Source organism: Glarea lozoyensis, assembly GCF_000409485.1.
Source record: "Glarea lozoyensis ATCC 20868 chromosome Unknown GLAREA18, whole genome shotgun sequence".
Taxonomy (NCBI): Eukaryota; Fungi; Ascomycota; class Leotiomycetes; order Helotiales; family Helotiaceae; genus Glarea; species Glarea lozoyensis.
The window spans coordinates 722,851-735,463 of record NW_007360992.1 but is presented as its reverse complement, the minus strand read 5'-3'; the positions used below and the strand labels follow the sequence as shown (position 1 = coordinate 735,463).

The following is a 12,613-nucleotide window of genomic DNA, read 5'->3' as shown; positions in this document are numbered from 1 at the left end:
CCTAATGGCCACCCGTAGTAGGCAAACCCAACGCCACCTTGAAACTATCATAAATCAACCATTGGAACGCCGTGAGAGTTCCTATTTCAAAGTGTTAGCTCAACCGTTCCAAAACCCAAGGTAAGTTCATTTCTCACCTATCATCAAAATCCTAGTAGGCAATCCATTCCAGAGCCCTCTGAAACCAATATTCCCATAAATCCTGCTCATCGCCTGCCCAGCGCCTTCTCCCTTTTTGCGGTCCGAGTTCAACTTAGATACCATGACATCTGCGGGGTGAGAAACGGTGGCACAGCCAACACCAGCAATGTAACCACCCAAGAATGAGACTCCAGTTTGCTGGAGCCCGTTGTATTCGACTTTTGATTTTCCAAGGTAGGTGTAGATTGCGTCGACGGTGGACTCGAAGAAGGCGAATTTACACATTGTATATGGGATTTGACGACCCCAGAGAGGATAAAGTCCCTTGTACAAACTAGTCTCATTAGCACCAACTGTTGGAGTGTAAGACCAAAAGTTCAAACGCACCCAGCATATCCCTCCTGCGCAACAACCTTGCTTATCCCCTCCCTCATCGTATTCGCAAACGGCGGCAGTGTAGTTTGCATCCTAACCTTGACCGCCTCAAACGGACACAACGCAATATCCGCCAAGAACTCCGCACTCGCACTGGCACCCAAGAACACCACCGTCTTATTCATATTCGGGAACATCTTATCGCCATACAGATACTTGAAGACCTCGTAGAACCCATATTTCCCACCGCCTTGCAGACTGTAGCCGACGAAGGTAGGTGACCAGCCGAAGAAGATCCCGCGCAGCCCTTCGGCGCGGTAGATGGATTTCCAGGCGCCGACGTTGGATTTGTAGAGTTGGCTGTCGACTTGACGACGGGTTTTTACGAGATCGAGGGGGGTTACGGCGGTGTGTGTTGGGCCGCAGGCTGGGATGGGTTAGTATTCTGGTAAGTTATCGTGAGGGATAGGAGAATTACCAACGATTCCTCCAAAGCCGCAGGCTAGAAAGTACTTTCCAGAGTACAATTCAATTTTTGGCTTTGGCGGCAGAGCCTTTTCGATTGTTGAAGTCATTTTCGAGGTTGTCAATTGGGAATTTCTCGTTTCTTCACTCTGTTTGGAGCTCTTATCGGCGGGAATCTGGCACGCGATAACAACGGCGAGGTCAATTGACGGGTAGGAGGGTTGAGCGGAGAGTTGATCACAGAGCAAAGAAATGAAAAGAAGAGTAATCACAAGTTTGAAAGATTTAAAGGGTTCGAGCGACAGAACTATGCAGAGAGGATTTGTTGGTGCTGCCGCTTCTTCCTTGATAACGTCGGTTGTCTCGGTTGACCAGGGTAGCTTTGTGTGATGTCATTGGCACGACTATTGCTTTCGAGGCGCACGAGAGGTGCTGAGTGAGCATACTGCAGCTAATCAACGTGAGCTATCTGTTACGGAGTGTTTGGGTAGAATGTATCAAGAATTTTATTGACATTCACAACGTTGCAATATAGGTAGTTGAGGTCGAGTAAACGCAAGTACCTGTGTCGATGGGTACTTCTGGGTATTTACCGATGGATTACGTGGAATTGGCAAGTCACCTACCTCCTACCTTTTTATGGCACCGACAATTGCATGCACTTGTTTTGTGTGTGCTCAAAATCACACTCAGTAAGTCAACCCATTTGTAATTTATTTATTCATTCCTTATCGTTGCAATAGCGACAGCAATGCCATCCAGCCACACCTAACTACGGGTCTTCCCCGTAGTGCCCGCTCGCATACATGTGCCTCCGGGCTAAATCCATCAACCTTATCTGTATCTTATATCAGTATTCTATACGCCATGCGATGGAAATACATGATCCAAACTCCTAACGCCTTAGATGTCAATTCCATCAACAACAATACCCTTTTGCCAGGTATGTTGCATAACACGAGCCGACTCGTTAGCGACGTCTTCGTTGACCATCACACTAACGAGATACAAGGCCGCGTCAATACCTGCCGAGACTCCACCACTGGTTATAACTCTCAACCCTCCAAGTCGGAGAGCAGCTCTTCGAATAGTACTCTCGCGTCGCGTGTTGCTTTCCTTCCAAGCATTACTTCCCTTGCGCTTCATAGTTGGTGGCTTCGCATCAGACTTGCGTCGAACATACGGGGTCTGTGCCTCGTCCTCGAGATCAAAACGCAAGTTGTTGACCACGTATCTCTCCTCAACCACATCGGTTCTCTCTGCCAAGTCTCTTTGTGCAACCTCGGAGCACAGCTTCTCGAATTTTGCATAGTAATCTGGGTGTGTGGTGGCCGACAACCCACTGAGGAGTCCTTGTTGAGCAAGCAGGAGAGATCCGGTACAGACGGACATCAATGTGCGTTCTTTCTTTGGGTCCTTCTTTTGCAAGTCGGAGTATGCTTTGATCAGCCCCAATGGCTCCGCCTTTTCTTTCAAAAGAGGATCGACTCCACCACCTGGGATTATAAGGACGTCAAACTCCTTGAGACGAGCATAAGCTTCCTTGAAGTCCATATGGGCACGAAGGCCAGCACCTTGACCAGTGGTGGTGAACTCGGTCGCAGAGACGAATTGAATCTCGAAAGCTTTGGTAGCTATCAATGGGTGATTGTCAGCGAGGGGCTCCATAAATCCAAAACAAACGAGAATGCGGGGTAGTGTTGATCAGAGGAGATACTCGAGAATGAGGAATTGAACAATTATTCAGCTTACCTCTATCACTCTTGTCATGTACAGCCTCACTGAGGGCTTCGAGGGGTCCGGCAAAGTCCAAGGTGTTCATTCCCGGATGCATCGTAATTAACACCTTGAGAGTCGGAATTGAGTCAGTTGCGGCCATGATTGCGGTTGTTGGAGGGGAGAATGGTAAAGGTATGTTCAGATTGGTATTTGTGAGGAAGTTGTTGACTTGAGGAATCTAGAGAAGATTCAGAGCAGCTTTTGATGGTTTTGATTGTTTTGTTTGATGGAAAAGAACAGGAAGTAAGGAAATGCGAGGTGTCTGAAAGCTGTTCATGATCACTGAGCTCACGTGCTCCACTTCCCCGCAATGGCAGGGGTCTGAGGAGTGGGTCAGGAACCATGTCAAGAATTCGGAAGGGCACCATGATTTTCCGGCTCAGACCATGCCGATCCGGGCCGAAGCCTGGGGATCATTATGAAGTCGTTTTCAGTTGTTTTTCAGATTCCCTTCGCAGACTTGTTGGACTTGGTTTCAACTTCTCAATTATTGTTCTACTCTTTAGTTCTGATTCACTTAATTTGATATCCATTCCGAAGAGTTACTTTCTTGGAGTTACTTTCTTGATATTCGCGATTTTCTGTCCATTCGAGTCGTTTCCCTAGCTGCATACGGATACACCCGCCGCCGTCAAGTGAATATGGCACCATGCACCACCAGCAGAACGTCTCATTAGACCACATCTGGTGGTCTTATACACATATTAAAACATGCTGCGCCTCAAGCACATCACCTACTCACCGAATTCTACATGAATCCAAAGCGAGCTTTGATTGTCAATTGGGTCGACTGCAATATCGCGTTCCAGTATTGCAGAGGAGTAAAATGTGTTTATTATAGGACATCAACGAACCTGTGAGGTCTGGAAAGCGTCTAGTGACGAGACTAGTTTCACAAGATGTGGAAAGTTTATGCTCATATGATAGTCACGATACTGCCGTTGGAAGAAATGAAGACACAGCAACTCCAAAATTGAAACTCATTTCCCTCAAAACGCCGTGTTGTTATTCTGCTATTATCCCTTCCGAAGATTTTCGAAAACAATGGAGATGTTGTTAATGGTATCGTCTCGTACACCCCAAACGCCATCGCAAAACCCAAATATCATATCATTCATACATCCAATTAACTCTCCGCCAGGCAAAGCAGTCCTCTCGTCCTTCCCTCGAACACATCTTCAGCTTCGATCACGATTCTCTTCAAGCGTAACCTTGTTGCTGTTGTGGTGGTGGACCATTTCCATAATTTGTTTGCTGCTGGTATGGAGTATTGTTGTAATTTGTCTGCTGTGGCTGGTTTCCGTAACCCGTTTGTTGAGGTTGATTTCCCATAGGCTCGTACTTGTCAGGAGTATTTTGGTTGCCGTTCGCTAGAGGATAGCTGGTGGGCTGCTCGCCGCCAAAGTTGTTGACTTGTTTGGCCTGCTTCGCCTTGCGGCGCTTGAGGAGAAAGAGAACGACGCAGACGACGATGATGATGAGGATCACCACAATGATGATTGCCACGATCGCACCGACGGGAAACTTCTTCTTTTTCGACTTTGTCTTGCTTTTGGCGAGGGCTTCTCCGATGGCTATGGCCAGGAAGAGAAGGGTTGCGAATCTGTCAATGAAAGACATGGTTGCAATGTTTGAGATGGAATTACTCTTGCGATCTGAGTGTAGGAGTTGGTAGGGTTGAAAGGATGGATTTGTAGATTGCTGGGAGAAGTCGTCGCTTTTAAGGAGAATCTAGCGATTCGAACGATTCAATGACGAGTCAAGCGACGATCGAACGTGAAGGCGATTCAGAATAAGTAGGCTGTGAAAGAGAATCCTGTTATATTCACGAACAAAGAAAAACTCCCGGGACCTCGTCACACTCTTATGGTGTTGGCACTCGTTGCACGAACCACCCAACCGCACGCCACACCAGAATTCCTTGAAACAATCCAACCAACAACCTGCGCGATTCCAGGCGGTGCGACCTATCAATTCCACACATTATCCTCGTTTCGAGTCTTAACCAACGAGCAGCCGCCCTCAATCCAGGGTCCAACAGGTGGAAATGGGCGAGGCGTGAATTCTGGGCGAATCTACAAGCATGCTTCCAAGGTGCTGAGTGCACAGCCCAACGGCGCACATTGATCCCGCCATCATCGCCCAGATGGGCAAGTAGCTTCCCGATAACAGGGCGCAATTGGAAAGATTGCAGTAGTTATTGCTGGAAATGATTTGAGGATTTCCGATTGCCCGCAGGATGGGATCCGATATCAAGCATTTGCCGTTGGCTTGGCTGGAAAGCTTGGGTGTTGTGGATATTATTGAGACTGGATGCAATTAAATTATCTATACTTTCCATGAAGTTACTCCAGCTCTTCATCTTCATCTTCACTCTCACTCCCTCTCACCGTCGCTTTCTACCCCTCATCGGCACACCGCATCTCACCACGTCGCAATCCGTCACGATAACGCCAGGCACCAACCCTCACTAATAAATATCCTACGCGGCCTCGAACATATTCCCAGGATGCATCTTATGATTCTGGGCTGAGAGGCGGTCACACGAGAGACGATGGCTGCAGCAGCTGAATATTAAATGGCGGTTTCAGCCCTAGTGGTATGTGCTGCCTCGACTTGTCGTTTATTTAGCCGGGATCGGGAAGTTACTACTGTAAGTATGATTTCGGCTGGTGGAATGGGAATTTTTGAGAGCTGTCGGGTTTGGAAGAGTGAAAATGATTTGAAAGAAAAGTAACTTCCCAAAATTTGAAATTTTGGGTTTCAGATACACCAGTGTCTTGCAAGCCAGACTGGACATTTTTTGGGTGCAGAATAATCGTAGTCTGCCCAAAACGCCACAATTTCTCTAATCGTTTAAGTGAATATATTATTTCGTTATCGAAAAGGATAAACGTACCTGTTTAAGAAAGAGTGTCCAAAACTTGTTCTCTAAACATCGTTATACTTAGACGGCGGTCATCACACATCAAAAATCCTCCCAGCCCTAATAACAATAGTCACACAGTCATCAACTAATAAAACAACCCTCTTTAGCCTCCCCTATCGCGTTCCAGCCTGAAACCCTCACACAGTGAAAGCCTCGGGAACATGTCGTGGTCGCGGGGATTTGTTTCATCTTAATTCTGGTGTAACTTTCAACTTCGTTACTACTAGTGTAAGTTGCCTTGGGAGACTATGCGGTACCACAGTCGTATGAAAGTTGTAGCATAAATGTTTGACTAGTTAGTAAGTTTAATCGTCGTTTTCATTTAGTTCAGTGATAGAGTTGCATGATCTAGGTCTCGTTGTTTGATTTAAGAGTAAGAATGTATCTTATTTTGCATTCTTTCTTGTCTACGTTATGAAGGAAAGGTTGTGGAGGGGATGATTGGTTCTAGGCTCGGTTCCTAGATAGGCTAACGCTCTCAGTAAGTTACAGTGAAAGAAAGGAATACTCCAACTACTCAAACTAATCATAAATAACTTGAGTTGAGTTTGAGTTGAGTTAGAGTAGTTAATTATTATCTTGAGTTGAGTTTGAGTAGTGGCCACTACTCAACTCAACTCAACTCATTTCTTACACTGGTAAGTTATTTGGCGAAGTTATTTGGCGAAATTATTTGGCGGGGTTCGGTATTAACTTAACGTACTGTAGAAAATAATCTAAATGCTTAGTAGGCTCTATGTCTTGAGCGCTAGACAGTAACTTTGGGGAAATATTCTAACTATAACAAAATCAACAAAATCAATAATTATTTTGATCATACAAAAATTATAAATGCAATCCGTCAGTGTGACGTTTAACCTAGGATCAGGTTCTGAGGAGTTTGGTTGGCCAAAATAAAAATTTCAACGAGAAAAATGAATAGATGATTTGGCATAGACGGAAGGGGAATAAAAACACTGTATTGTGCATCTACTCGTACAACATGATAGAGATTAAAGCGCTTGATCATCCTATTACCCCGAGAACGCCAACCAGCAATGCCAAACAGGCAGTACTCATACATCTAATATCATTACAAAGCATTGCTATTGCCGCGGTCGATAACACATCTGCAATAGCTACGTGGCGCCTGTAGAACTTTATGTCCATCTCAAGTGGGCCACCACACTCCCAAAACGGACTCCACAGTCAAAAAATAGGGTTAATCAGGTGGAAGTTACAGCACTTAGTCTACTAAGTAACATAAATGAGCCAGTTATTCCGAGTTCCCGGGTCAAATTTCGAAAGATTACAAACCTACTGTTATGTAAGCTATATGAAATCATTTGCACAGAGTCATGAGGGCCACTCACCAAATTTTGTTCGACTTGAACTGAAGCGAATCAAGAGCTCGAACGTGCTGAAATATCGATATCCCTTGGCTGCTTTTATTTACAAACCGTAGGTGCTGTGATCACAACCTGAACTCCTGTCGTACAGCTAAGTTCCTCAGATTGTATCGACGGACTGGATTCTCAGATGGAAATCGAGCGATAACGCGTCTCGTATCGAACCGATCCTTTGCATTGTCCTTCAACAGCGGAATCAGGCAATCATGAATAATCATCTTATTTTTTGGTAGCGCCAATAATCTTCCATACCATCGAAGATGATTTGGCCAACTCGTGTTAGATATCGGGGGACCCTGATATAGCTCGAAGGAGAAGTTTGGTTGGAAGTTGGGTAGTAGCGCCATGCGATTTCTCCACTCTCGTGGCTCGAGATCAATTTCCTGAATGCAGAAATAACCGAGAACTTCGAGCATCATCACGCCTAGTGACCACATGTCACTTTTGCCTGTATGAGGCTGGCTCTGATAGACCTCGGGGGCCATGTATGGGATCGACCCCTCGACGCAATCTCCTGCAGATTCGAGGTCTTGCTCCTTTGACAATCCAAAATCCGTAAGATAAAAAGCTAGCTGATTGTCCGTGCCTTTGTGGTCATAGAGTATGTTGTCGGGTTTGACGTCTTTGTGTATGATGCCTTCTCCGTGCAAGTAATGTAGAGCCAGGACCACCTGCATGAATAGAGCATCGGTGTATAGTGGAGCTGGACCTGGTGACTGGTCACATCTATGTCGACTCATCAAGCTTTTGAGAGTTCCCTCGTGTAAACTCATAAATATCTCTACTGGAGCTCCTATGTTCCAGCCTTGGGAGTGCACAAACTTGACAATATTCGCCTGCATCTGTTAGCTAGGGCTACAATATGCGGAACTCAAACACTTACGTGAGATAACCTAGCGAGAATCTCAACCTCTCTCTTCCATTCAGGTTTGTAGTGCTCCTGGTCAGAAGGGCGAGTGCTTCTTTTGACGGCCAGGAGATTGCCGTTATCCAGATCCAACGTTCTGTGAACGGTTCCAAAGGTTCCCGCGCCCAGAAAAGCAGATAGTTCGTGGACGATCGTGGGAAGCTTCTCATATTGCGTGGCTACATGTGGGGTATGCGCGCTCCGAGTCTCGTATGCGGTTTCTGGGAGTACTCGAAAGTCAAGATCGGTCCAGTCGAGCCCTGAAGGCATTTCTCTTTGAGCAAACAGCGCCTTCGCCTGCTCAAAATTTTCATTCTCCACCGAAGACTGGTGCTCCGGCCATGATATCTGGAAGTGGGCCCTACCCATCGACACTATTATCGCTTCTCCACGTAGCAGGACTCGTTGTCTCGGAGTACCTTGAAGCTTGTAGGTACGGTCATCCGCTTTGTCGATATACATGACTTCCGTGCTATTCGTCATAGATGTATCGCGTAGGATCAAGGCCAAGGATGACTTATTTAAGAAGAAGTGACAGTGAAGTGACGACCACTGTTTTGTAGGAAACACTACATCGCTCCTGGTTTGGTCCCGACCGAAGGATATAAGGCTGCCTGGCTTTTTGGAAGTCCTTCCTAACCCGACTTGTAGAACTCCAACTCCGTCCCACTCGACCCGGTATGAAGAATTTACCTCGTCGTCTATGACTCTTTGGGCTAAATCATTTTCAGCCACGAGATAGAAAATAATGTCTGTGTCAGACATAATGAAGAAAAAGATAGTCGAACAGTAGAGTATAGATTTTTTCCAGATATTGTAGGAAGATGAATGAAAGACACAAATGAAGGAGCAATAATATGAGTAACTTGCTCATTTAGAAGGGGACATTGTAACTGCAAATATGAGAAAAAGTAACATTTAGCCTGGTAAGTTCGAGTTTCAGGTTCGAATACCAACCATAATACGCCTCATGTTGCAGTCACTTCTAATCTTAGAACATAGGTAACTGGAGGCCAGGTGGCATTCTAAGCGCCATATCGAGACCAAAAAGCGCGCCCAGTGTTGAGCTAGGCTAGACAATAATTTGTTAGCAAAGTTGCAAATATGATCACAAGGCTTGTTGGTTGATTGGACATGCTCAGGTTTGATTTGAGTTGGTTCTCTGTTGGTACGCATATAGAAGTTGCTGGGGGTGAGGACGGAGTAATTTGATAATTATCATGACTAGCCGGAGATTCTACTGTCACATGCCTCAATAAAATGGGCGCCTATCGGCTTGCTGAATATTGGGGAGTCGCAGCCGGTGAGGAATGACATTTGTTGATGAAACGTCGGTTCCACGCGCGCGGACGACAGACACGTTAAGCGCCTGCAAATATGATTGGCCAGAGTATGGTGGGGCTTAATTAAGCGCGCTGCTACCTGCTACATTCTACCAACAACATGGTTCAACTGCAATTTGGTTTTTTCAGGCCATCACACGGTCGGCGGACGGAGCTGGGAATTCCAGATAACACTTAATCACCGTCTACGTCGATTCCCTCTCGTTTGGACACATCAATCTAAATAGAAAGCCGAGAACTCACGCGATGGCCTCGATTCTCGCCCCGAATAATCCTCCACCGCGTTTGACAGAGTTCGCACTACGAAGACACACCAGAGCAAAGGAAAAGGCTTTGCGCACTCGCTCAGAGATCGAAAATGCACCTTCATCGACGGATTTGGATGCGTGGGCTGAGGAGTTGGAGAAGATGGGAGGAAAGACACACATAAGCATTGACTCGGAAGAGAGAGAACGTCTCAGGGCTAGGGGCCGCAGATTCCACAAGTTTATCAACGGAGTCGAAAGGCGAGAGAAAAGCCCGGTCCCTATGCACGCCACCGACGATAGACCTATTTGGATGCGGACAATGGGAAGAAAGTACCCAGAGGCAAACATACCCAAATCTGTCCACGAAATTACTCCTCCTCGACATCCAGCGGAAATGTTTCGCTCGCAATCAGCGAACCTACTCGCCAGTTTGGACAACGACACGTCTCGCCTAATCAAATCCATTTCAGCGGAAGGAGAGCAAAGCCTCGAGGTGGTTGTGTCACACATGCCTCAGTTTCGACATGTTCGAAATCATGGAGAAATGGGTTCTTATATCGACCAAAGTCAGTACGTCATCTGCATGGGCTCTGGCCCTTTGCGGGACTTACAATACGGCATTATCATTGTGCCCATTGGCGAAGAACAGATGATGTTCAGACCTGAGCATGAATACAGAGACAAGCCCATATCGAATCGACAGGAACCCCAACATCACGCTGCCATTTTGCAGGACTCTGATCCAGACCCGGCTTCTCAAGTCCGTCCACCACAAGGGCATGCCCGAAACAATAATGAAGATTCATTCCACAACCCAAACGAGCCCCCTCCGAACCAAAACCTCTTTGACGTGCCGGCCCCGGAGCCGGGGAACCTGCAGAAAATTTTTGCCGATGCGAATCGTGTTTGGAGGCCGTTTGGACCGCCTATCGCCGATCAGGTGCCGCCAATACAACCACAGAATAAACCCTCGGGTCATGGGGGTCTTTTTGGGGGCGGATTTGCTGCTGCGTTTGGAGAAAAACAACCACCAGCACAACCCCCGAAACGCAAAACAGCATCTTCACGAGTGACGAAGAAGGTTTCTAAGCGCCCTGCAGCCCGATCACAGCCCAAGAAGAACGCGACAAAGGCAAAACGCGCTGTAAATGGTGCTAAGAAGCTTGCGCCACAGCCTACCACTGGACAGCGTCGCAGCCCAAGAGCGAACGCTGGTCAACGTGCAACTTGATGAGGTCCTGAGTTCTTGCTTCAAACTTTCAACTGTGAAAAGTGATTGATCAAAGCTGAAATGCCGAGGGCTCTGTCTTTTCGATGTCCGGCCCGCATCAGAAAAACCACGCATACTCTGCCACATAGGGAAAAAGACGCCAGAAATTCTAGGCACGTTGAATTGCACCCACGAAGTCACGGACATGCCAAGAGCTAGAATCCTTTTGCCCCCAGTAGTATGAATGAAGTGTATTTGCAAGGGCTCCGCCAATATACGTACATGCTGCCAAAACCGATTTCGGACCTTCAAACTGACCAAGGTACGAGTTTTTTGAAAAAACTTCATGATGCGAGGGAGTTCGTTCCCTATCTTCGATTGACGAAGTATTGTTTCTTGCAGATCATGTTCGTATCGGTCGTGGCCGAGCATTGGCTCGAGGGGAAAGATGGCGAAAAGGGACGCCGAGATGCTTGGTGGGGACGCTTCTCTGAGATTGATATACCCGGTCAGCACGAAGCTGCAGGAATCAGTGTTCGATGAATATTATCTCACATCTGTTCGCGATATATTATCAAGGGATTCATATACTCATACTTTTATATCACTAATTACTTCTCGTATTATTTTGAGCTACATGGGTAATCTGGTACATGATTTCTCTACCCTCCATATTTTCGCAGTGTACAAGTCTCTTTGTCATTTGTCAAACGAGGTATAATAGCTGTTCTGCAATAACCTGGCCCGCTAACAAATTTTGCTCACAGATAACTCACCCTGGAAGACTTGAGTCTCAACAAGCTCTGGAGAATGTTGAATTTCTCGGAGCTAGCGTCCCGCAATCCAGCCATCTGGAACGAATCATCAGTTTCATGTTATGGGTTTGAGGAGAACACCTGCAATGGTGACATTTATTGCGACGTGAACAAGGTGGATTTAGAGATGTTCACGCAAACCTCATGTGCTTTTGCGCAAATGAATCTATCAGCCCTGAACCCGCCTATTTATCATCTAGTCGGGGCTCCGACTTCCACAACGCATCTACACTTCTACCTCCAACAATCTACGCCACAACCTGCATCCCAACCTGCCTTGCGATATCCTCGCTCTTTTATGGCCATTGAATTTGCAGACACTCTCAACCCAATCGTCGCAGCTCAGCAATCACATTTTCTCCGCAATGTTCTGGAGTCGATATTGGTGGCCTGCTGCTCGTCAAGGGGCTCAAGTTTCGACCACGCCTGCAAACCCTCCTCAAGGGGCTCAAGTTTCGACGACACCCGTAAACCCTCCTTCCCCAGCGGCCAAGACCTCGGCGACGCCCGTAAAGCCAAAAGCCTCACCTGCGACGCCGATAAAAAGATGGGAACGGCCTCCTGCCAGCTTTCGCGAGTGAGTTCGTGATATCCGAGTCAATGTGCCTCAGTGCTAACGTTATTCGTCACAGAGGTATGGGGGATACCATCGTAACGCTGTACGTCGGTCCTGAGAGAGTCAAGTTTGTGGCCCACAAGGAGCTCCTTTGCGAGAAAAGCCTCTACTTTGAAAAGATGTTCAAGGGAGATTTCATAGAAGCCACCACAGAATCTGCTGAACTCCCAGAAACTGATGTTGAATCATTTGATCATCTGCTCAATTGGGTGTATACGGGAAAGCTTCGAGCCTATTACGATGACTGTACACGAAAGCCACCGACTTCATCATGGGCGTGGTCAGCCTTTATACACTGGCTGATATGATGCTAATCCCCTGCCTGAAGGATCGAATTATGGATGAATACCTAAAAGGTTTGCTGAAAGAAATGTACACGCCAAATCTCTTGCTTATT

At 46.7% G+C, this 12,613-nt stretch overlaps 6 protein-coding genes across 6 annotated transcripts; 2 read left to right on the top strand and 4 right to left on the bottom strand.

The window, feature by feature from the left end:
• Position 1: 1 nt before the first annotated feature.
• GLAREA_12478 (Mitochondrial carrier) lies at positions 2-1,091 on the bottom strand (the record flags this gene model as incomplete). The annotated part of the gene is made up of 4 exons (XM_008083260.1): positions 2-81; positions 138-475; positions 529-943; positions 995-1,091. 4 exons carry the CDS (start codon positions 1,089-1,091, stop codon positions 2-4), a joined length of 930 nt encoding a protein of 309 aa, XP_008081451.1.
• Positions 1,092-1,884: 793 nt separating this feature from the next.
• On the bottom strand, positions 1,885-2,860 carry GLAREA_12477 (Class I glutamine amidotransferase-like protein; the record flags this gene model as incomplete). The annotated part of the gene is made up of 2 exons (XM_008083259.1): positions 1,885-2,615; positions 2,734-2,860. The coding sequence occupies 2 exons, from the start codon at positions 2,858-2,860 to the stop codon at positions 1,885-1,887; spliced, it is 858 nt and encodes a 285-aa protein (XP_008081450.1).
• A 1,100-nt stretch (positions 2,861-3,960) lies between these two features.
• On the bottom strand, positions 3,961-4,380 carry GLAREA_12476 (uncharacterized protein; the record flags this gene model as incomplete). Its single annotated transcript, XM_008083258.1, has 1 exon — positions 3,961-4,380. The coding sequence occupies one exon, from the start codon at positions 4,378-4,380 to the stop codon at positions 3,961-3,963; it is 420 nt and encodes a 139-aa protein (XP_008081449.1).
• A 2,762-nt stretch (positions 4,381-7,142) lies between these two features.
• On the bottom strand, positions 7,143-8,749 carry GLAREA_12475 (Protein kinase-like (PK-like); the record flags this gene model as incomplete). Its single annotated transcript, XM_008083257.1, has 2 exons — positions 7,143-7,913; positions 7,961-8,749. The coding sequence occupies 2 exons, from the start codon at positions 8,747-8,749 to the stop codon at positions 7,143-7,145; spliced, it is 1,560 nt and encodes a 519-aa protein (XP_008081448.1).
• An 824-nt stretch (positions 8,750-9,573) lies between these two features.
• On the top strand, positions 9,574-10,806 carry GLAREA_12474 (uncharacterized protein; the record flags this gene model as incomplete). Its single annotated transcript, XM_008083256.1, has 1 exon — positions 9,574-10,806. The coding sequence occupies one exon, from the start codon at positions 9,574-9,576 to the stop codon at positions 10,804-10,806; it is 1,233 nt and encodes a 410-aa protein (XP_008081447.1).
• A 1,159-nt stretch (positions 10,807-11,965) lies between these two features.
• GLAREA_12473 (POZ) lies at positions 11,966-12,569 on the top strand (the record flags this gene model as incomplete). The annotated part of the gene is made up of 3 exons (XM_008083255.1): positions 11,966-12,177; positions 12,233-12,496; positions 12,545-12,569. 3 exons carry the CDS (start codon positions 11,966-11,968, stop codon positions 12,567-12,569), a joined length of 501 nt encoding a protein of 166 aa, XP_008081446.1.
• Positions 12,570-12,613: the final 44 nt, after the last annotated feature.